Below are 25,880 nucleotides of genomic sequence, written 5' to 3' on the forward strand. Positions count from 1 at the left end.
TTGCCTGGGTGAGAGGCCTCTGACATGGTTTCTAAGATGTAATGTTTCTCCTTATGGAGAGACTCAAGTGAATGTAAGGAGACTTATAGGCCATGTAGTTCTTTTCTATGGGAATTTATATATGGAAACATCCTCTTCATATAGGAAGAAGACTAGAACTCTAATGTCACTTACTGAGGTATCAATCCTAAAAGACAAAATTAACCCGTTAATGAGACTTAGGATAAAAATAGTCCCCAATAGATAGCACTAGAGTTATTTTTCTTGCCCTCTCTGAAGAGGCTATTTGCATTTTTAAACTCCCAGTGTATCTGTGCATGGACTGAAAGTCTCCTTACGCTGACTTATCACTCTTCTCAATGAGAAATTTTCCTCTTTTAATCCCATGACAGAGATGCCTCAACCAGTTTAATCAGATCTCTTGCTTTGCCCTGATGAGGGGTTAATTAACCTCCTAAAATGTGCCTGCAAATGGAGTGGTTTGGGCTTCTTATCCTCAGTCATGTGGCAAGGCTCTTTAAAGTGTAAATACTGAGTTCAGGTCTTCTTCCTTTCTGAAGAGGCTATTTTCACATGTCGCCTTAGTGGCACATTCAGAGGAAATAATTGCACACATTATCACTGGCGAATCTAGATGCAGTAGGCGGCAGAGTATTGAGTAGTCTTATTACATGCTGTGTAATTAAAGGTAATGCTTTGCAAACAAACATATCATTAGGTCATCCCACTCATTTTACAAGCCTTACTGGGACTATCCCAGAGTTGGTGCAACACTATACAAGTCTTGCCCTGGTTTTCGGGACACATGATGAAATTATCTGCTCTCTAACCAGTCTCAAAATTCTAAGATTGCTAGTGCACAACATAGAGATGAGGATTAGGTAATGGAATATATTTATTTGAGGAATTCTAGGACATAACCTAGATATAGAAAGACATAATTGAGTACAAAGACTGGAAATCTTAAGATACATGATGTCTCTGTTAAGGAAGTATGCCAACGCTAGTGTTAGGATTAGTGATAAGCGAGTATACTCATTGCTCGGGTTTTCCTGAGCTCGCTCGGGTGGTCTCCGAGTATTTGTGACTGCTCAGAGATTACGTTTTCATCGCCTCAGCATCATGATATACAGCTGATAGACAGCTTGATTACATGTGCGGATTCCCTAGCAACCAAGCAACCCCCACATGTACTCAGGCTGGCTAGTAGCTGTAAATCATCCAGTTGCGTTAACAAAAACTAAATCTCCGAGCAGTCACAAATACTCAGAGACCACCCGAGTGTGCCCAGGAAAACCGAGCAACGAGTACACTCGCTCCTCACTAGTTAGGATACATAGTGATTCATGGAAAGCTTTTCATTTTCCACTTCATGTAATATGATGCTTCTTATATATTGGAAAAGTATTATTTGAAATTATTTGGCAAGAAGGCTGCATTGAAAAACATTTTATTTTTTAAATACGAGTTTTGTTTTAAAGGAATGCAGAAACATTTCCAAGCATTTGTGCTCATTAGTTATATTTTCAGTTTAGAAAACAAGAAGGTGCCTGAGGTTCATGCTTTCATGCACTCTAGTTGAGTCAAAGGAAGACAGAACAGTCCTCACTATATCTTCCCAGTTCTGAACTTAGAAGTCTTATAGAACTTCTTATCTTTCTTATAAAATGCTATTAAGTACTTTCCTCCTGAATGGCCTGTTTGAAAGTATTTCCTATAGCCAAACTATTAGACAAATTACTTGTTTTCGAAACTCCGGGTCCTCCTGTTCACTCAAGTAAGTTTTTCTCTTTTTTTTATTTACAATATATACAAAATGTGAAATAAAGCAACACATAGAAAAATGGATGCAAGCCACTGAGATGATTTAAATCAGTTATAGGCCATATTCACATCACCATGTTGTACAGCATCACACCATTACAGTAAGAACCACATCATAATAATATTATTGCGTTACACTTGTAAACACTTCTTTACTTTTCTTTCTTGTCATTTTTCTAAATGCCAATTGTCCAAAAATAATTCTTTAACATCTGACGTTTTTACTACTTTCCCCAAAAAAATGTATGCAGAAAAAAAAATAAAACAAAATCACATTGAAATGACCAGCCTAGCTTAAAAACAGTGATACAATAATTAGTTCATTATTTATTCAATATGCAAATTGCTTCTCCAGAGAGGAAGAGGACTTGAACTCTATAGCGCCACCTGTTGGAATCAGTGATCCTAAAAGTCACTATCGACCTTTTAACGAGTCGTGCAATATGACTTAGGTTAAAAGCCAAATCAGTATCTCAATTTACAGATACGGCATTGCCCCCCGTCAGTGCGAAGCATGAGAACTGATTTGGCTAGGTGAGAGGCTCATGACTCAGGTCTGAGGGGTTAATGTTTCTCCTTGTGAAAGTGACATGCCGGCCCTGGCATGCCAAGGTAATAGAGCTACGTTCTATCAAGCCATCAGCCTCTTGCAAAAGGAAGACAATGATATACAATACATTTTGTTTCCTGTCGTCTCCATTGCTTGTTTATGCCTTTTGTTGTTACCACTCTATATCAATCTTAGCATAATACACATATCTAAGTAGGTAAGCTCAGGCTGAGACTGGCCCACTGGAGAGCAGGTAAATCCCCAGGTAGGCCACAATATATTTGACTTGCTATGTACTGAAAAGGACAGTATCTAATCACTCATATATAAACTACTCCGTTTTTATAGTGCTGAAGTATAGGTACATTTTTGGCCCCAAAGTCAATATTAAAGGTGGGCCTTTAGTACCCCATTCCAACCCCAATTCAGAGTCAATTTTTCTCTTTCTTAAAATTCTTCAATGAACAAACACTTAAATATATTTCTCATTCTATGTATACTCTATGGGTTTAGGTAGTAGAACAATCATCACCTGATGTAGATTTTATTACTTTTTTAAGAGGCAGAAATCAGGTTCTACCTTCAAGTGCATAAAAAGTACATAGGGATGGGGTGAATCACAGCTCACCCAAGGAGAAGGGTACCCAGTAAACCTTTACCCATACATCCGGACTATAAGTTCTATGCGAGAGACAGGTATTGGTGGCCTTTCCTTGCCAAAGCTTGGATAGAGCCCATCTTGCCCCCTGCATCCACCTTGGCTTCCACCACGAGTGGAACTGAGAACTACTGAGGTAAAAGGGAATTCTGCTCTACACAGACAACAAGGCTGCAGGCCACACAGCAGGATTTCAGTCAGTTTTACTCTCAGGCTGAAGGAAAAGCTATTCCTCTCTGGCTCTAACTACTAATGAATGGCTACGAGCTGAGGTAAAGTAGCTCCACTACCTGGCACAGAACACAAACCTAACCACTAAGAACCTGATAGACGTGTAGAACAATGCTCTCACTGACTCATAGACTCTCACCTGCGCCTTTCCTCAGGCAACAATGCTGCCCAGTCTGACTGCTGCAGTTTTTTAAAGGATCCTTAATTAAATTAGACAGCAAAAGACCAGAACTCTAAAAATGAGTGGGGGGCATCTCTTCTCTCCCCAAACCTACAGCTATGGCAGGTTTTATATTTATATAAATCCTAATACATAAAACTAGTGGCAAAATTAAGGATGAACAAAAGTCATAAAAATATGATATAGTCATGGCAGTTTATACACACATACAGTACATATAGCTCTGGCAAAAATTAAGAGACCACCACATCAAAACCCTGTCATGGGCAGCCCAATCTCCAGACCTGAACCCCATCGAAAACCTCAGGAATGTAATCAAGAGGATGATGGATAGTCACAAGTAGGGTTGAGTGACTTTTATTTTTATAGGATCGACTCTCAAAAGTCGGGTCGAGCGAAATCGGCCGATCCTATAAAAAAGTCGGGGTCGGGGTCGGCTGAAACACGAAACCCAATGCAGTGCAATGGGATACTATGGTTCCCAGGGTCTGAAGGAGAGGAAACTCTCCTTCAGGCCCTGGGATCCATATTAATGTGTAAAATAAAGAATTAAAATAAAAAATATTGATATACTCACCCGTCCGGAGGCCCCTGGACATCACCGCTGGTAACCGGCAGCCTTCTTTGCTTAAAATGAGCGCGTTCAGGGCCTTCCATGATGTCACGGCTTCTGATTGGTCGTGGCCGCCCATGTGACCGCCACACGACCAATCACAAGCCGTGACGTAATTCTCAGGTCCTAAATTCCTAATTCTAGGAATTTAGGACCTGAGAATTACGTCACTGCTTGTGATTGGTCGCGTGGCGGTCACATGGGCGGCCGCGACCAATCACAAGCCGTGACGTCATCTAAGGCCCTGAACGCGCTCATTCTTAGGAAGGAAGGCTGCCGGAAAGAAGCCGAGGGTGAGTATATTAGGTATATACTCACCCTCGGACGCACCCTGCTTCTTTCCGGCAGCCTTCCTTCTTAAGAATGAGCGCGTGAAGGGCCTTAGATGACGTCACGGCTTGTGATTGGTCGCGGCCGCCCATGTGACCGCTCACGCGACTAATCACAAGCAGTGACGTAATTCTCAGGTCCTAAATTCCTAGAATTAGGAATTTAGGACCTGAGAATTACGTCACGGCTTGTGATTGGTTGCGTGGCGGTCTCATGGGCGGCCACGACCAATCAGAAGCCATGACGTCATGGAAGGCCCTGAACGCGCTCATTTTAAGCAAAGAAGGCTGCCGGTTACCAGCGGCGATGTCCAGGGGCCTCCGGAGAGGTGAGTATATCAATATTTTTTATTTTAATTCTTTATTTTACACTTAAATGTGGATTCCGATACCGATTTCCGATATCGCAAACATATCGGAACTCTGTATCGGAATTCCGATACTAGATTCAGAAGATCGCCGACCTCATGGCCGACCCCACACAGGGGTCGGGTTTCATGAAACCCGACTTTGCCAAAAGTCGGCGACTTCTGAAAATGGCTGACCCGTTTCACTCAACCCTAGTCACAAGCCATCAAACAAAGACGATCTGCTTACATTTTTGTGCCAGAAGCAGTGTGAAAGACTGGTGGAAAGTATGCCAAGACGCATGAAAGCTGTGATTAAAAACCATGGTTATTCCACAAAATATTGATTTCTGAGCTCTTCCTGAGTTAAAACATTGGTATTGTTGTTTCTAAATGATTATGAACTTGTTTTCTTTGCATTGTTTGAGGTCTGAAAGCACTGGGGTTTTTTTGTGTTGACCATTTTTCAGAATCAGAAAAAATAAAAAATTTATTGCTTGGAACTTCGGAGACATGTTGTCAGAAGTTTATAGAATTAACTAACAATTTACATTTTACTCAAAAATATACTTGTAAAGAGAAAAATCAGACTAACTGAACATTTTGCAGTGGTCTCTTAATTTTTGCCAGAGCTGTATATATAATATTTTGAATAATAATAGATATTTTGCCACTAGATAAATTGTTTCTTATTGCAATTCTGACTTTCGTATCTTATCCCAATGAATTCCAAGGATGTGGTGGAAAGCAAACTTTTTAGGAAATATAAGACTTGTCACTGGTACAAGAGGCTTTAACTTAGAATTTCTCAAATAACGCTAACCAAGTGAGTATAACTGTGATGATAGCTAGTAAATATCTGTGATCACCTCCATCTATAACCAGTCTTGGCCGTTCAGCAGCTCCAATGGACATTATGACTTGGCTTCCCTTTGCTATCCTCAGTAGTTGAAGAAATCTCCTTGAAACACATGCAGTCATTCCTTGACAATAATAAGACAACTTATGCAACTGAAAGGAAAACCTGACATCTTGACCTACTGGGGGACTTGGCGATTGGGGTTGAATGTATAGGACCGATTGATATTTCAGTAATTACCCAACATTTCCTATTGTAATCTTTTCAAGGGAAAATAAAGCGGTCACTGGGGAGCGCTGTGGGGGTCACAGTTAAAATTAAAAGCAAAGGGTCCACCGCAGCTCCAGCCGTTAACCTTCTAGGAGGATACAAACTTCCACCAGATAAAGACGGTTTAACCGTTGAAACGCGTTGTGGTTCAACACTAAAATCCTTGTTTTGGTCTCATTTCCTGTGCTCCTAGGACCGTTATTACTATTCTTTACTGTATTGTAATCTTTTATCACCAAGATCTGTCTGGCCTTCTCGTAAGCCCCCATACCACCTAGATGAAACTTGTCTGAATTTGCTGATTTTGGCCGATCACATGACGTGTATAGGGGCTACCCTTCTCTCCCCAGATACAAGATGTCGGAGAGAGGAGGATTGGGCTGTTTTGTTTTTCGCCACTGTCAGTTGTCTCTTTCCTCCCTGTTGAAAACTGTACATGAGATTGTAATGATTTTGGTCCATGTAGTTATGGTGGGCTTTGATGTAGAAAATATATGCATAGAGCCATAAGAATGGCGTTTTATGAGATATTGAGTATATGACAAGGTAACTAAATTGTTTTCCATCTTTAAAAGATTACACGCCATAGCTTAATACATTGCTTTATAATATAATCAATGCCCTAAATTGTAAATTATTCTGCGAGGCTCGTCACTGGCTGTATATGTAATGAACCATATGCTGTTTGTTCCTTGTGACATAGTTATGGCTGAACATTCCACGGTTTGATATCCAATCTTCAGATATTAGATACAGATGTCAGTGATTGATAAATGTTACTAATTTGGGTTAGTCCGCGCCTGTCAAAACCTCGTAAAAGCCTCATTGCTATATATAAATAGTCAGAGGTGTGCGCATTAATGGAATATTTTTGCTTGTCAACCTATGAATTTGATTAACTAAAATTAAAATGATGGATATTGCAATTTTTCAGCATTACGTTTCCCTTTTTTAAAAAAAAAAAAAAAAAAGAAGGTAGACATGTCTAATGTACGGCTATTTAGTTGCATGGATCTGATAATTTGCATAACATGTAACTATATGTAATAGAATGTGTGTGTAATCTGCACAGCTGGCATCATTCACAATGATGTGTAGGATGCGGTAGAGAATAAATGTAAGTTTTAATCCTGACGCGTTTCGCAGTTGAGACACTTCTTCAGGAGAACCAAGAAGACATCGGCAAACATATTAATATATTAAAATAGTAGAATATCCATATATGTAATGTGTAATACAGAAGTATACGTCTAATGCTCTAAGGCCTGGGCATGGAGTCTAAGGACAGTTCATAAAGTGCATTTATTAACTATGGCCTGAAGGTATTCAACTATGTCATCCACATTTTCATATATGATTGCATGTTTTGCATATAGGAAATATTATATTGTTTCTTTTTGTCTTTTATTTTTTTAACTTTTTTTTCTTTTTTTTTCCTTTTTTATTTTTTATTTTTTTTATAGAATATTGGTTCTGAGTTATTGAACGATGTTTATTATATCATCTATTCATGTTCACACTGTACTGTTTTTGACCTTTTTTTGATATATGTTTTTTCTTTTTTAGAATTTTACCACCAACCAAAAATCTGCCGTTGACCATAGTTTTAAGGATCTTATAAGGGAACTTCAGAGACAACAGGAAGAAGTAAAAGGGCATCTAGAGCAGAAGGAGAGGGCTGCTGTTGACCTCATTGAGCAAATTATAGGCGACTTACAAGTAAAAAGGGACCAACTCCAAGACAAGCAGCACGACGGAGATAAGCTGTTACATACCACAGATGCTGTACTTTTCCTACAGGTAGGATTATAAAGCGTTAATAGAAATAAATCGGTAAGGAGGGAGATTACTGCCAACAGTATACCCTCCGGGCCAGTTTACCATCATAAAATGTGATTTAAGCGCATTGACCTTCTAGTGTTATCAATGTTCCATCGCATTGCACATCACATAGTATTTCATTAGGTATATCCGGCACGTTAGGATAGGAGCAGTTAGGTAATGTTAGGTGTGAGCATCAATCCAGGAGTCACTTCAGTTAAGATGCAAGTGCGATGACCCTCAGACCGGAGTTCACTGGTATCCACAACTTCATACCATATTTCAGGCGGAGGGATAATCACAAGATTACATTACCTATAAAAATTTCCCGTGTGCAGCTGCGGAAGAGATGATGGAGTTTTATGATGGTGGGGGAAGGGAGGATATTACTGCGGCATATACTGTGGATTGTATTAAGGATATAGTAAGGATTGTACAGGAGATCGAATCAGAAAAATCAAGAAAAATATGGCAGTGTTGATTATTGCTACAGTACCTAAACTATAGAACGGGGGTTGGGTCAAAATGAAAGCATCTGATACAAAATAAATCCAAAGAATGTATATTTATAAATGCCAAAAAATATTTATTTACCAAAAAATGGACATAAATAAGGTTCAGTACAGTATACACGAGAACCAATCATAAAAAAATACTAAATTGTATTGACAAAGAAAAAATGAAAAGGACAAACAAGGTGTTAAAAAAGTGGGAAACCAGAAAAATGGCATAGGGAACCCATATGTTATACAGAGGCACTACATAAACTGAAGCATTGGCACCCACCAATCTTTGTACTACTGTTATATAAAAAAACTTTTAGATTTTTTTATGTCTGTGTGTATGAATGGTCTGGTACCAAGCATCCTGATTTTGTTTCCTTGACGTATAATCATGTGTAGTGTATCAGTGTGTTTAGTTTTATGTTGTGCCTCTGTATAACATATGGTGGGTTCCCTAGGTTTCCCACTTTTTTAACACCTTGTTTGTCCTTTTGATTTTTTCTTTGTCAATAAAATGTTGTATTTTTTTATGATTGGTTCTCGTGCACAATTTTTTCTATGTGATTCAGTACCTAAACTATGTCAAATTCCTAGATTAAAACAAGTGCCATACACTACATAATGATAATATAGTAATTGTATTCAGCATGAAAAGTTGTGTAGAGGTGAGAAATCACACACATAAGAAACAAGGAGCAAAAGCAAAAAAAAGGAGCTGAGGATTGGATTGAAAACAACATAAAGAAATATTTTGTGTAAATTTTGGTCACATATAACGATCCAAACAATGGACAAATGCTTAAAGCAGAGAATAAAGAACCAACAACAACGTACTAAACAACAAAGTGACAAGTGCATATACCAATAAACATAAAAAACCTCCCTAAAGAGTTGGTTTTATTGGCTTGTTTGTTTCTTTTTCTGATCTGATATTTTTCCCACCTCGATACGTGTTTGTTTTATATAGCTGTTTATGAAGCGCTATTAAAAAACAAACGATCTTATCAAGATTTGGTGCAGGAGATCTAATCAATCGCATGTTTTCAGGGCTCAGGATCTTTGATATTGAAAGCAATGTCTCTAGGGGAGTAGATCTGCGTGTTACAGCATGGCGTGATTCCAGGAGAGTCTGTGAGAAGAAACCTTTTCGCGGAATCAAATACACCATGGGCCTACAGAAATCTACAGATGGCAAATTCAGGCTCTGTGTGCAATGAGCTTTACTGGCGTGTTCTAGAAATCAAATATTTCCTTGCTTTATTCATGTATGAATGGTGATACCCATCACGGAAGGTCTTCATTGCTCTTAATAAGAGGTTTTTTTTTCAACTTAAAGGGTTATTCCACTCTTAAAAGATAGAAGAGATAGGTATAATTAAAAGTACTTGTAAAAACAAGAAACTGACTAATTTACTTTTTATTACAATTGTGAAAAGTTTCCCTGCTAATTAGACTTACGTTCTGTATTGTTTACAGCTCATTACTTATGAGATCGGCTACAGCTGCAGCCTACCTGGTGCTTACAAGCTCTTTTATATTGTGCTTGTAAGAACTGCATTAAAGCTGTCCCTGTCTCCTGCGCTACTCCAATGCTGCAAAGACAAAGGAGCCTCATATATTAGAATGGGAAAGTGCAAAATTCGCAGTAGCGGCACAAAAATGCTGCTGGTCCAGCCTTTCAATCAAGCAGGAGTTCCTGCCTCCGCAGCAAACAGGAACAGGAAACCTGGCAGAGTGGGGAGCGGTGCACTTGTGAAAGAGATGATGCGACCACCCTTTAAAGGAGTTATCCAGGGACTATTTTATTTGTTTTTACTATTGGCCTAAAAACTAACAGGCAGGTAGTTGCTAACAGAGGCAGCTAACTGCCTGTTCTACCTGGCACCATCACTAACCACTCCTGCCGACGATTCAGCTGCTCCATGTCAACACATGAGCTCTTCTTCCAGGCTGCTCTGTCACTGGGATGCGACTGGCGCCATCATGCAGAGGAGGCTCCTCACAGTTAGACATCGGGAAGCTGTCAATCAGCATGATGTTGGCAGTGACGCCCACGTCCGCTGCTCTGTCAACATGATGTCAGCAAAAGCAGCTGAATCACTGACAGGAGCAGTCAGTGACCCCTCTGTGCCAGCAGAGATCAACGCAGGCCGCAATAAGCAGGTAGTTAGCACCCACCCACTTGTTAGATTTTAGGCCTGTAGTAAAAAAATGAATTATTCCTGGATAACCCCGTTAGCCGCCATTAACTGTCAATGGAGCACCCTGCTCAAAGAGCTTTATGACTGCAGTAGGACAATGTTATATGCACAATACATGCAGAGTGTAGACGGATTTGGTGGTTACTTACACTCATCACTGACTATCACACAGTTGCATTCTTGATCTAAGTTTTAATTAGAATTTAAAATTAATGGAAGAAAGTAAAAATATGAATAAGACAAAGAGCGAGAATACTGGAATGTTTACTTTCATGTTTGCTCCAATTTGGTTATGGACTCCAGATTATCATGGTACAACCATACAGCATGCATCTCGTGACAGAGTATTGCACAACGATGTTTTGTTATTAAAGCTGGTAATATCTCTGGGCAAAGGTAAAGCAAGGAACAGGTGCAAAAGGGCATACGTTCTAGGAATATTGCTATACAGATGTGTCACTTTTATCTTACTAAAATGTTTCAGTGTCATTTAAATGTTGCAATCAAGGTTTTTTGTTTCCAATACTACAACATTGATGACTTATCCTTAAAATAGGTCATCAATATCAGATCTGTGTGTATACTACAGATCAGCTCCTATTGAATTGAATAGGATCTGAGATGCAGTACCCTTGAACCACCACTATAGAGCATATGGAGCTGTTCCAATTATCTACACTTTTTACATCCTACCTACTGTACACTGGAGCTGACAACAGCTGATTGATGGGGGGTGCCAAGTGTCGGACCCCCACTGGTCAGATATTTATAAATAACACAGACCTGGACAATCTCATTAAGTCAATTGCAGGAAGTTTGCAGACATGCTACTCAGGTCAATGAATATCTACTTTGGTATATACCCCTGGTTTAGAGCAAACTGTATTAAGTACATACACATTTTTTTTTTACTAGGAGTTCCAAATGGTTATTAGAAATGCTCCTCCGATCCCCCCACTGCCTACTTATACTGTGACATTAGAGCCAGAAAGGCTGCAACAAGCGATGGGTGCCTTAAAAGAAGAACTGCTTGTAGCCGGAAGGAAGAATGTGGAGAAATACAGTAAAATGGAGGCGAATCGCAATCTGGTTGACAAGAATGGTAAGGCGGATCTGTTATCGATGGTCTCACATGAAAGCTTATTTAGATGAAAATGAGTGGTCTCTCATACTTGTAGCCTTTTCATAACCATGATGACAGTTGCCGGCTTATTCCCTGACATGTGCAGCATGGCTGTAGTTAATTGCACTGTGGTCTGCACCTATTCTATGACATGTCTCATTCTGCTTTCAGAAGGGACTCTGTGACCATGTTCTCGCTATGTAATTTGAGAGCAGCATGATGTAGGGAAAGAGACCCTGTTTTAATTGATGTATCACTTACCGGGATGATTGCTGCAGTTTTGATAGAATCTAGCAGCTCTCTGAAAGCTGAGCTTTTGAATAACCCCGCCCACACCACTGATTGGCAGCTTTCTGTGTACACTGTGCATACGCAGAAAGCTGCCAATGAGTGATTGTGGTGGGGTTAAATAGAGCAGAAGGACTATATGGCACGAGACAACTAGTCCTCTAGTGATAATCTCCTGTTGTTAAAACACTACTTTTATTGAAACTACAGCAAGCAGCCGAGTAAGGGACACATCATTGAATCGCGGTCTCTATTCCTACATTATACTTACTAATTATTAATATAAGTGGCTTTTCTGTTCATATTACTGATCCATCCATCATCTCTACAGAAAAACCAAGAAACATTTCCATTAACATCATTGAAAATCACTAAGTATTGCCCACAGTGGTATCTTGATATTATCAGACAAACAGTACCAAGCAATCCAAGTAGGAAATGACTCTGAGTAGTGAATCCTCCTGCTCTTCACCAAAGACAGATGCATCAAATAGTATAAAACCGCAGAAGCGCTACTGATTCCACCATGTAACCGTTAATTCAATTCATATCCACATTTATTCCCGTAAGGCAGTATCCATCCAGCGTGTGCACCACTAAATATTTGACATTTATTGTGCAGATCTGTCATTGCCCTGACTACATTCTGTCAGATGCTCATTGCTATTGACTGTTGTGTTACCCTACCCTGCAGGAAAATATACAGAAACCTGTGGACAACCATTAAAGTTAATAACATCTGTGAGGCTAGTGTTAAAAATGTATCCATCCTGGATCTGTCAGAAACTGAAGTCTTGACATCGAAGTGAACGGAGACTAAAATCTTTATCTTTGAGCTGTGTTCTCAGCAAGAAATATTGATCTATTTGATCTCATTAAAGGGAAAAGGTTTTAGGGTGGTGGGAGACAGCTGTATGTCTTCTAGAGGAGAGAATATTTAGAGACCTTTTACCCAGTGAACATTGCCTGGTTTACAAAACTCTGATAGCCGGTGGTCTCCGCAAGGAGAAACAGTACCCCCTGGACCAATGTCAGTAACGGAACCCCACTCAGCACTAGTGTTGAGCGATACCGTCCGATACTTGAAAGTATCGGTATCGGAAAGTATCGGCCGATACCGGCAAAGTATCGGATCTAATCCGATACCGATACCCGATACCAATACAAGTCAATGGGACACCAAGTATCGGACGGTATCCTGATGGTTCCCAGGGTCTGAAGGAGAGGAAACTCTCCTTCAGGCCCTGGGATCCATATTAATGTGTAAAATAAAGAATTAAAATAAAAAATATTGCTATACTCACCTCTCCGACGCAGCCTGGACCTCACCGAGGGAACCGGCAGCGTTCTTTGCTTAAAATGCGCGCTTTTACTTCCTTCCGTGACATCACGGCTTGTGATTGGTCGCGTGCCGCCCATGTGGCCACGACGCGACCAATCACAGCAAGCCGTGATGTAATTTTCAGGTCCTCAATGCCTAATTCTAGGCATTCAGGAATTTAAAATTACGTTCCGGCTTGTGATTGGTCGCGTCGCGGTCACATGGGCGACGCGACCAATCACAAGCCGTGACGTCACGGGAGGCAGGAGACGCGCGCATTTTTAAAAATACGTCACGGCTTGTGATTGGTCACGTGCCGCCCATGTGGCCGCGACGCGACCAATCACAGCAAGCCGTGACGTAATTTCAGGTCCTGATGCCTATTTCTGCACTGAGGACCTGAAATTACGTCACGGCTTGCTGTGATTGGTCGCGTCGCGGTCACATGGGCGGCACGCGCCCATGTGACCGCGACGCGACCAATCACAAGCCGGAACGCAATTTTAAATTCCTGAATGCCTAGAATTAGGCATTGAGGACCTGAAAATTACGTCACGGCTTGCTGTGATTGGTCGCGTCGCGGCCACATGGGCGGCACGTGACCAATCACAAGCCGTGATGTCACGGAAGGAAGTAAAAGCGCGCATTTTAAGCAAAGAACGCTGCCGGTTCCCTCGGTGAGGTCCAGGCTGCGTCGGAGAGGTGAGTATAGCAATATTTTTTATTTTAATTCTTAATTTTACACATTAATGTTGTTTCGATACCGATACCCGATACCACAAAAGTATCGGATCTCGGTATCGGAATTCCGATACCCGCAAGTATCGGCCGATACCCGATACTTGCGGTATCGGAATGCTCAACACTACTCAGCACTGATGAGGGGCATGATCCCTGAAACAGCTGATGGATGAGTGTCTTTGATTAGTTTTTATCCACTAGTCAAGTTGCAAGGATTGTTGAACGATAGTGGTTTGTAGGATCACTGCTTCCAATACGTAGCACTATAGAGTTCTAGTCCTCTTCCTCTCTGAAGAGGCAGTTTGCATATTATATTTCACAGAGGAGCATCGCATGTCAAATAAGCCTCCTTACATTGGCATGCCAAGGCCAGTATGTCACTCTCCACAAGGAGAGGCTTTACCCCTTAGACCGGAGTCCAGAGCCATTCATCTGGCCCAATCAGCCCTCATACTTTGCACTGATGAGGGGCAATACCCCAAAACAGCATGTCTGCAAATTGAGATTCTGATTTGTCTTTTATCCTAAGTTATACTGCAAGACTCGTTACAGGGTCAGTAGTGTCTTGTAGGATCGCTACTTCCAACAGGTGGCGCTATAGAGTTCTAGTCCTCTTCCTCTCTGAAGAGGCAATTTGCATACTTTATTGTGTAAACAGGACTTGTGCTGCTGAGAACAATGGAAGGCTATATGCATTGTGTGATCTATTACAGATCGCTCATCAAGCACTGTTTACTGCAGTCTGCCCGTGTAAGCAAGCTATTAAACAACCCGCAATGCGTAAATGTACAAATTGGTGTTTGTTTAGTGCCACTGGTGGATCCTTTTAACTAGACCCTTACAGGTGATTGATAGTTTGTTTAAAATTTGCATATGTTTTTTCAGAGGGATCATTGTCAGACATACTAGAATTCCAATGTCAGACCATGGTCTCCAAAAAAGAGACACAGAACCCCTCCAGACCATCATGCTCTAATTGACCACTGGATCACTGACCATTAACATGAAACACTAAATGAGTTCGTATCAGCTACTTGTTTTCTTATTGGCATTTTTTAATATCCTGTTTACAGGCCGATCACACTTGTCGATTGATATGTAACAGATCGTTCAGGGCTTATAGGTTCTCTTTGTTCCTATGTAAACAGGACTTGTGCTGTTTACACAGTCAAAATATTTTTTCCCAGTCTGACACATAGGCATTTTCAACGTCCTTTCTATAATTCGGGGAGAAAACCTATAGTCATGACATTCTACCTATGTTAGATGATGTTTTTTTATGACCACTCATGTAAGAGGTGGCTTAGTAACTCAATATAGAATCATCACCAACTTCCACTACCGAAGTTCATATATTTAGTAATTCCGCGTAACTTCTCGGACCTTATTCCCCTGTATGCTACATAATAAATTAATAAAGATACCAAAACACTTTAAAAACAATTCAATTATACCTGCCAACTCACCTACTGTATATATAAATCTATCCGGTGAATCCTAACTGATTTAATTATTCTACGTGCTAGAAATATTTCCTCTCTGTGATGACTAGTCATAATAATCTGCTATGCTTTATTTCCCTAGATGTTGTGCAGAAAATAGGTGCCATGCAGAGGAGCTTAATTGCTTCTCTAAGTTCATGCTGATGAGCACAGAAACTTTTCGAGTAATATAATTGTATTCACGTTTCTTCTTCATACAGGCTGGAAATGAAGTGGTTTTTGTACTAGTAATAATATTATTTTTGAAAAATAAGGGTCATTAACTCAGGAAATTAAGATGACTTAGGAGGGTAAAATTAGTTTAGCAAGTTTTAAAAAGTTAAAAAAACTGGGTGTCCTTGAAGAATAGTCTTTTAAATCTTTAGATATTTTTTAAAAAGATGTCCAGACCATATTCACACTATGAATTTTTGAAATTTCCGATATTTTCCAGCCCAAAACAGGTCTTTCCTTAACAATTTTCCCTTTCCTTTGGATCCACTTCTGGATCTCACAAAAATAACATTATGGAATGTCTCATGTCTTTGCGATAATTGAGTATACAGATGAAACAGCAAGGGCTCACAGTTGCTGCTTTCGGAGGTAACACATTTCCCTGCCTAAAGTAACTTAGAAGCAAGGGTTTATGCCATGTCTCCAGCCCTCTGAGCTCATCATAAATCAAGTCAGTAACATACAAGCTCCTACCTCACTGACTTGATATATGATGAGCTCAGGGGACTTGAAACAAGACAGAAACACTCACTTCTGTGATAAAACAGACAGGGAAATGTGTTACTTCAAGTAAGGAAATAAAGCTATGAGATCCTGCTGTTTTGTCTGTATACTCACTTATCATAACTAACTTATGGCTTCTTCCCTCGGTCCAGAGCTGTGGCATTTGCTGACCATCAATTGGATCTGCATGGCAAGACACAGCCATCACCCATTACACAGCAGCATCACATTTATAAGATTATATCAGCACAGGAACATTTTTCCATGTGTGGAACTTATTATTGTTCCAAGATCTATTGTTTAAAACAAACTTTGTTAGTGGGAAAACCCCTTCAACTATTAAGAGGTAGAATATTCTATTAAATATAAAACACTATGTTTGCCTGGTGCCCTGCTATTAGGCTCAGATGGGATACTTCCATTTCTATTGGGGGGAATTTATAATGAGGTACATTTTTATGTCAGTTTTGCCCATCTGCACATGTAACACTTCTGTCTAGAACACATTTTACGTCACCCCTCTACTGGATTGACTTTTTGATTAGGGTTCACTCACACTAACGTATATAAAATTGGTCCCATTCTCAAAATAATTTTTTCTTTTGTCATCTGTGTGCTGTCCGTGTGCAGTCTGTATGCAATCCGTTTTTTTTTTGCTCAGCAGCTATAAGGGTTTGCTCAAACTTGCATATAACTTGGATGAGTGCAATCTGATAAAATATTGGATTGCACTCCGACCAATGTTATTCGTGTGCAGTCCAGATCTGCACATTTTTTCTCAGCTGTACTTGGCATGTGAAAAAAATTGCAGCATGCTGTGATTTCAGTTCAAAATCGGACAGTGCGAGAAAATAATTGCGTGCCTTACGCACCATCAGTATAGCATCCGATTTTTACAGATACATTGTAGCATTGGTCTGAGAGCAATCCGATTTATTATCGGATTGCACTAGTCCGATTTACATGGAAGTCTGAGCGAATCCTTATTGTAACATTTTTAAAAAATTGTCAATTCATTTATTTGTCTTAAACTTAAGGTGCATAGATAACCATGCTCAGATCACGATAATTTATCAAATCGGGAATAGAAGCTTAAATAAAAAAAGTTGCACAATTTTGTGAAAAAAATGGAGTGTTAATAAATGCAAATGAAATACGTACAAAAAATTATTGATTAAGGCTACTTTCACACATCAGGTTTTCGCCGTCAGGCTCAATCCGGCTAATTTGAAAAAAAAACGGATCCGGCGAATGTTTCCACCGGATCCGTTTTTTACCCATAGACTTGTATTAGCGCGGATGACCTTGCGTTTTGTCCGGTTTTTGCCGGATCCAGCAAATCTGCCGATCCGGTTTCAGGAAAAAACATCCATAGCAACGTTTTTTGTCTCCGGTTTGCTAGAATGGCAGCCTATGGGAGCCGGAAGGTGTCGGATCCGGAAAATGACGGATTCCGGCGCCGGGTTCCAGTTTTTTAAACAGCATGCTCCAAATTTTTTTTTATCCAATTATCTGGATATGCTAGTCGGATCCGTCGAAAAAAACGGATCCATCACATCAGTTTTTCACAATCTGCTCCGGATCCGTTTTTTTCAACATTCGACAGATTGTGCCTGATGGCAAAAAGCTGATGTGTGAAAGTAGCCTAATTTACCCCCGTGTGTGAAGAGTGAGGGTGTTCTCACACTGCAAACATCAATGGAAGCATGTATGTATTTACAGTAGCAAAGATCACTATGTGTTTGGTATAAGCATTAGTGTTCATGTTCATGGGAATGATCACACAGGGGCACAATGTGAACACAAGAATTGGCATCCAAGCATAGTGGCATTGATCTCATTGCCACACTTGAAGCACAGTGTGATAATAGGGTCAGCTGTAGTGACAGCCCCCCTGTGATCTCAGTAGACAAGGCATTTCCTATCATAGGCTTTAGGAACATTAAATAATATCTCAAGCAGTAAGGTCATGATGAGCGCCATAGCATCTGTTCATGCTGCTCCTATGAGCAAAGTGTACATATTATTTCATCACCAATTAATGATCAGGTCGAGATTTAGATCCTATTCGAGGCTTCAAATAAATGCATTGGAAATCTGCCTGCAACCAATACTCTCCTCTGTAGTCAATATTGCATGTACGCTTTGCTAGCTTGAATGAAAGAGTTAAATATTTGATGAGCGCTCCACCCCTCAATGCTTGTAATTCCTGGTTCCATGACATAAACAGTTACAGCTGTCACTTCTAAAATGCTGAGGCAAAATTAGATACTATATGTAAAAAGACATTGGTAGGGTTCGTATGGATCTCTACTGAGAAGGAAGGGGTAAATAATGGATGAGGAAGAAAGACCTGAGTCGCTTTGCAAGGAAATTTCATTTGGGTTCACCCATCTCGAGGTGCCTTTGTATAAATATGAAAGATTATATCCTGCAATGTTAAAATGAGTAAACAAATCACTCAATAGTGATATAGGGTCAAAAATAAAAAAATATACAATATATTGACAAATAGGAAGTTACAAGCTTATCCATTTTTCAGTTATATTTAGTTTAAACAGATACATTGTAATTCATAAAGAGCAAGGACAGAAGGAGAACATATATAAATAATAATATGCTATATATTATCCACGAGTGCAGCAGATCAGAGAGTAGTAGGAATACAAATGACAGAACTCAGACGTAAGCAGTGAAAATACATATATATGATCCCACTGATTCCATGGTCCTGTACGTGTAAAAAGTGGTTACAAACACAAAAAAATTACAATGCACAGACCAACAATGAGAGACTGCTACAGAAAGAAGAGGGCCCTGCCCTTGCGGGCTTACAGTCTACAGGATGATGGGGAAGGAGCGGTTCCAGGGGCACTGAGGTTACGGGGTTGCGGCAGCTCCAGTGGTGGTGAGGTGACAGCGGGGTCAGTGCAGGCTGTAAGCTTTCTTGAAAAGATGGATGTTCAGGTTCCATCTGAAAATTACGAATGTAGTGGATAATTAGATGCATTGGGATTCAGAATTCCAGAGGATGGGAGATATTTGGGAGAAGTCTTGGAGGTATTTCAGTGAGGAACATACAAGTGTAGATGAGAGAAGGAGATATGTGGATGACTGGAAAGTATACATGGGGAGACATAGGGAGATTAGTTCGAAGATGTATATGGAGGGGACAGATTATGGAAGGCCTTGTAGGTCAGTGTTAGTAAGTTGAACTGAATTCGTTGGGGAATTGGAAACCAATGAAGGGAATTGGAGAGGAGAGAAGAAGAGCATTGAGGAGAGACATGAATTAATTGGGCAGCAGAGTAAAGGACGGAGTGGAGAGGTGCGAGAGTATTAGCTGGGAGGTGATAGAGGAGGATATTGCAGGAATCAAGGCAGGAGATGGTGACATTCAATAGGTACATGTACAGACAGTATCAGACATTATACAGCAATACATAATTCAACAATTACAAAGAGCATTGAGGGCCTCGTTTGCATGCTTAGAATCAGGAAATACGGGTGAGACAAAAAGTAAAAAGTCTCCCCATAGTTACCCCATACACAGTATGATGCCTCTTATAATCCCCCACACTGTATGATGGCCACCACAGCCCTCCAACAGTATTATGAACCCCACAGATCATTCAGTCTGTGGAACCGAGACTCAGCGGGTGCGGTGATGCCACTAAATCATGCCTTCTGTGCAGAGCCTTAGTCTGCACGGTGCACGTATTGAAACACCAAGCCAGGGGAATGGGGGATACTCATAAATAATCTTTATTCCATCACACTATGTGGGGCATTTTGGGAATATGATGCTGTGTGGGGCACATAATACCATGTATAGGGTAGCTATATGGGCCATCAAACTGTATGGGGGCTGTGAGGGCCATCATACTGGGTATAGGATGCTGTGGATAATCATTCTATGAGTATTCCCCCATTGCCCTGGCATGGTGTATCAGTATGTGCACCGTGCAGGCTAAGGCTCTGCACAGCAGGCATGATTTAGGGGCATAATCGCAGCTGCTGAGTCTCGGTTCCACAGACTGAATGATGCAGAAAGGAGCTGCATTGAAATTGTGAAGACAGGCTGGGCAAATGTAGGTATGATGACTCTCGACATCAAGTACCCCTAGCTCATGGCTCCATGGTGGCCACATGGCCTATCGCTATAGTCCGTAAGGCCATGATAGTATGTAACAAAGACGTAAGTCTCAGAAGAGAGAAAACCAACACTGGGGCCTCTTAATTCAAAATAAAAGTATGGTTATATTCACACATGGAGGAATTTCTTTTACACATTCTGCTTCAAAATTCAATTTAAATTTGTGGAAAATCAATTGCAAATTACACGGACATAACACAGATTTTTATTTTGAAAAGAACTTCTGTACCATATAATATTACAGTCTTGCCTTCCCATCCAGTCTTGTAATTGTTCCCTTCTTCTGGGCGAAGGTACATATGGTAGGTTCTCCAGTATTGTCACCGGAAATATGGATGCAGGATCAGAATAATGCTTGCTAACCTGGAGATGCATAGCTTTTATAGGAGCTGTAAAGAGAAAAATGATTGGACATTTTTACATTTCATTTTAAATGCATAGAGAATTACGGTAATCCCAAAAAATGTTTGTAAGGTGGAAAAAGCCTTAAAAAAAGATCTTACAGAATTTAGTTCTGATCATATTTCAGGCTTACATTCTTATGACTGTGATGTAATCTGTTGTACTCTTCTTATAGTGGAGAACAGATACATGATGAAAGACCTTACAACTGACTGGACTCAACCAAACGACTCATTTGGAAGGTTCGGCTCCCTGTTTAGCGTGAAAGGTAACATTTTGTGTTATTTGCACTATGTGGTTTTTACTACTGACGTAAATGCTTCTGTATTACTACTGGAAAGTTTTCCACTTACCGTAAATATTCTTGTTGTCTACTAAAATGAGTGGATGTGGTGAGATTAAAATTTGCTAAATCCTGCACATTTTACTTGGACATTTGATTTGAAGGAAAATTATTCTCCGCTAATTGAATGTTCCTTATTATACTCTGGGTTCTCCACAGACCCCAGAGCATAATAAACGTAAGATGTAAGAAATGTTAAAAAAAAAATCCATTACTCACCTTACTGCTCACTTGTCCTGACTCCTGACGTCCACTCAGCCATTGGTGCCAACTGCCCACCCATCCTGTCCTCCTCAGGGCCTCTTCTATCTACATATGTGCACCTGTGTCTTCAGTCTAGAACAGGGCTTCTGGCCATGACCAGGCTTCAGAGATCACATTACGATACATTGTGATATTCAAAACCTGGTGCTTTCACTCTAGAGCAGTGCTCCCCAGCTCTGCTCCTCAAGAGCCACCAACAGGTCATGTATTCAGGATTTCCTTAGTATTGCCCAGGTGATAATTGCATTACCTGGAAAGGCAAGAATTCCATCACCTGTGCAATACTAAGGAAATTCTGAAAACATGACCTGTTGGTGGCTCTTGAGGACTGGAGCATGACTTCTGGCAGCAACCTAGCCTCGGAAGTCATGGAGAATCGTGACATCATGACGCTATGATGCGCAGAGACCTCAGAGGCCTGGTTGCAGATGGAAGCCTTTGTCTAGAGTGAAGCTATCGGTATGCAACTGTGAAGAGAAGAAGCCCTGATTACCGAATGAAATAATGGCCATGGCCGAGTAATGCACAGCCCCCCCATATTGACTTGACTAAGTGGCAGATGGGCAGTATCTGGCCGCAGTCACTATACAGTCATGAAGCTCTGAGCAATTCCATCTGCCGCCGACACCGAGAACAGCTGATTCACAATGATGGATAAGACATCAATTTTAAAAGTCCCGGACAGCCCTTTTAAAAAAACAAAATAACTAAAGTGGTCCATAAGCTAAACGCCGAGATGGAAGATAATGCCATTGCTGTGATAGCTGATCTGAGAGAATGAGACCCAAAATAAAAAATATGGGTACTGGAAAATCCCTTTAAATAGGTCAGGTAATTCTATTATAGTAAGCAGTACAAAAATATATGGAATAAACAATATGTTCAATGTAATGTCATTCGCTCATATACTTATGTTCAGTGTATGTACGTGATGGGATTTTAAAACTTGTAAACTTTTTCTTGAAAATGACTTCTTCTCATATTCTTATTCCTTTGATGAATGTGTGCTTAATCCTATTACTATGTTTAAATTTTATAGTTTTAATCCTCTGATAGCTACTGGCAAAATAATTAGATCCCCTGATCAAGTATTTTTTTGGAAGGAGCGTTCAATCAGATCTGCTCAGCTTATTAGTGGCAAAGCTCTAAATAAACAAGGCGATGCTACATGTCATAAAAAAATAACATTACAGCTGAAAGTCTTTGTAAAGTAAATGTAAAGACTAAAGCAGAATGAAGGGCCTGAGTGGGCAAAACACAAACATTGTGCTTCCACTAATTAATTATATTGCTCTACGGAAAAAAAAATCTTGCAAGACCCAGTATTCTGATGAACTTGAAAAGTGGTAGGGCCTGGGGAAAAAACATTGATCAATGAAGTGTATGGCTTACCGATGCTGCTACTATATCTATGTGTAATCTGGATAAAACTTTAACTGCACATGTTCCTAGGCTAAGTTAAGGTGAAAGTTGAAATTTTGGAGACTGTCGCATCCATAAATTGGACCTGTGGCCGGCATTGTGTGCATCTCAGATGTGGAAAGAAGGTGCCACCTGCCATTGGATGCACTGTTCTCATCCGTGTAACGCATGCTGTCATTTATCTACTCAGAAAGCCACGCATGTGATTGCACATTGACCAACGTTGTTCAGTGTGTGGTCACAGGGATAGCACATCGAGTAATAATATTCTAGTCTGAACGTGACCAAAGACTTACAAAAGCATTTCAGTTAGTGTTACCAGGTCAGGTATTAAAGAGGCTGACCACTACTCAGACAACCCTTCTCAATCCGCATGTTTCCCCCCATTAAAGAAAGAACACTTACTCTCACGTCCGGTAGTGGCGCACCGTTCCAGTGGTTCCAGCACTCAATCTCCCAGGGATCGCATCACATTTTTATGTCACATAATCCCTGTTCCCAATCAGCGCTGGCTTCACTCTTCCTGCCTTCGGACGTTGGACATCAATAGGAAGTGAGTGGGCAGCCACAGGGCCGACATCCTCGAAGGCGGGGAGAGTGCACTGATTAGGTGCCAGGATCGGCAACATGTCAATGTGATCCCCGGGAGAGTCAGTGCCAACACTGCTGGAATGGCGCCGTTTCCGAAAGTGAGTATAACTGTTGTTATTTTAGTGGGAGGGAAGACAAGATGATTGAGAAGGGGTTGTCCAAGTAGTCGACAATCACTTTAATGTGCTACAACACAAAATTTAAAGAAGTTGTCTCCTTTCAACAAACATTGTTGCCCATAAGCTCAGTTTGCTTTACTGACCTTCCTGAGGTCCACCACTGTATTTCTGCTGCTGCTCTGATCTTTGTTGCTTGGTGTCAGAGCACCTAAAGTCAAGGATCGGCTGCAGTGCTGTCAACATGATGTGACCACTGTAGCCAATCAGCAGAGACGGGGCAGTAAAGAGGGAAAGTAAAGCGCATACAGTATTTTCTTTTGTGCACATAAATGATCTACCTCTTTAAAGGATAGATCATTGTGCTATGTAGACCATACCCCTATTAATGGGAATTGAGCATTAAATGTTTCTGTTTGGCATTACTACAGCACATAGAATGTCTACAAGGCCACAGGGCTACCACCTGCCACCATACAGTGAGTTTCATCATTTTCCATGTCTATCTAGAAAACAAACAAGCAAGCAAACCTGAAATCTTCCCCTCTTCATTTTGTCCAAGCAGACTACAGTTAACACCTATGTAGTACAACTAATATTATAATTGCATTTTTTACTGATGTACAATATATAGTAATAAAAATATTAAAATAATTATTGTAACAAATAAATATGTTTTATACAATATTTATATTACACAGTAAGAACAGACTTTTTCTTTTCTTCCTTAGGCGGTCGACAGTCCTACCAGCCATCTACTGTGCGGTCTCTAACTGAAAGTACTGCTTCAGGCTTAAACAGCATCTATGGAAACAAAGGTACAAAGTCTCATTAGAAAGAATGTTAAAATGTATTACGTATGTGGGTGTTTTTTATGGATATAAAATATCTTGTCTCATAAAACTAAACATTATAAACAGCAAGTAGTAGGAAGGGGGGTTATACAAGATCTCCACAAAGTGGAGAGGGGAGAAAGCGACAGTGAGGATGTAATACACAGATCTCCACAGAGTGGAGACATGATAAAGCATTTATAGTCTCATGGAAGGATGAGAAAACAGGGAATGCAAAGAAAATTGGAAACCGACATAAAGAGGAAACAGGAGCAGGATAAAAGCAGTGCTGATGCATCATTGCATAAAAAAGCAGAATCCTGGATTCTCACAAAGCTCACATCCAGCCTATAGTACAGAGAGAGAAACTCAAACAATAGGAAAATCTGAAGCATGGCTCAAACTTTGAACTGCATACCTCTGGATGATGAAAATGAATGAAGGAATGAAGAATGTCTACTTAAACTTAGTGCAATTTTACTAACTCAGGTAACTAATTTATGTAAAATTCTAAATTTGTATGTCAGAAGTATCCATATCCATACCCTTTAAGGTTTTTCATTAGCTTTTATTTCATTTCATTCTATTGTTTTCTTTTTATTAAGAGCCTCAGCAAACTATAAATCAGTTCTTTACATGTGAATGAGACTGTAGAAATCCATGTACATGCAGCAAAAACAATCAGATGACTGGGAAAGTCACTTTTGGGATAAATGTGTCACATTACCTATTGGACATGCTCCCGTGGGGCATACATATGCAGAAGTCAAGCGTTTGGACCTGTTCATGCATTGATTTTCCTTTTTCTTATTGAAATGTGCAAATTATAGAGTCAAACCAAAGGCAGCAAAACCACAAAGTTACAAATATGGAAACAAGAGGTCAAGAAGTATGTGTGAAACATATCAGAATATGTGCTTAATCTGAGATTCCTCAAAGTACCCCCTTTTACTCTGAGGACAGCTTTATACCCTCTTGGCATTGCCTTCAGCATCTTCATCAGGTATGATCTGGAATGGCTTCTAACAGTCTTGGAGGAGTTCACAGAGAAGCTGAACAATTTTGTCTGCTTTACCTTTACTTTGTGGACCAATTCATCACAAATCATCTCAATTGGGTTGAAATTGGCGAATTGTGATGTCCATGTTATCTGATAAAGCCTCCATCCCTCTCTTTCTTGGTCACTTAACCCTTTCATAGCCTGTAGATGTGTTTTGCATCATTGTCCTGCTGCAACACAAATTATGGTTCCACTAAGTGAAAACCCAGCCGAGATGGCATGTCATTGAAGAATGCAGTGGTTGCTGTATTCATAAGTGTGCCTTTATTTTGGACTGAACCAACAATAGTGTAACCAGCAAAACATTCCACACCTTCACATCTCCCCCTATATGCTTCGTACTGGGCATTAGACAAGTAGGAACCATCCATTCAATTTTTCTGCGTCTTACAGAGATATGGAGGTTGGTATGAAAAACTCAAGTTTTCACTCATCAAACCACAGTACAGATTCCCTTGATCTAATGTTCTGTCCTTCTGTTCCTTAGCCCAAACAAGTTTCCACTTCTTGTTTGTGGTCTTCAGTAGTGACTTCATTGCAGCAAATTGAGATGTGATGTTGAGATGTGTCTGCTACTTGATGATTAGTCATGATTTTTGAGGGCTTTTCCTGAG

The 25,880-nt window shown here is 40.2% G+C and overlaps 1 protein-coding gene across 2 annotated transcripts in view; it reads left to right on the forward strand.

Annotated features, from left to right (window-relative positions):
* Positions 1-25,880, forward strand: part of TRIM29 (tripartite motif containing 29) — a 72,972-nt gene that overhangs the window by 24,620 nt on the left and 22,472 nt on the right. For both annotated transcript variants that reach the window (XM_077250491.1, XM_077250492.1), the window contains exons 3-6: positions 7,429-7,662; positions 11,303-11,489; positions 20,813-20,905; positions 24,105-24,191. In XM_077250491.1, the coding sequence (XP_077106606.1) occupies positions 7,429-7,662; positions 11,303-11,489; positions 20,813-20,905; positions 24,105-24,191 (601 nt within the window). The remainder of the gene's footprint in view (positions 1-7,428; positions 7,663-11,302; positions 11,490-20,812; positions 20,906-24,104; positions 24,192-25,880) is intronic.

Source organism: Ranitomeya variabilis, chromosome 4 (genome assembly GCF_051348905.1).
Source record: "Ranitomeya variabilis isolate aRanVar5 chromosome 4, aRanVar5.hap1, whole genome shotgun sequence".
Lineage (NCBI taxonomy): Eukaryota > Metazoa > Chordata > Amphibia > Anura > Dendrobatidae > Ranitomeya > Ranitomeya variabilis.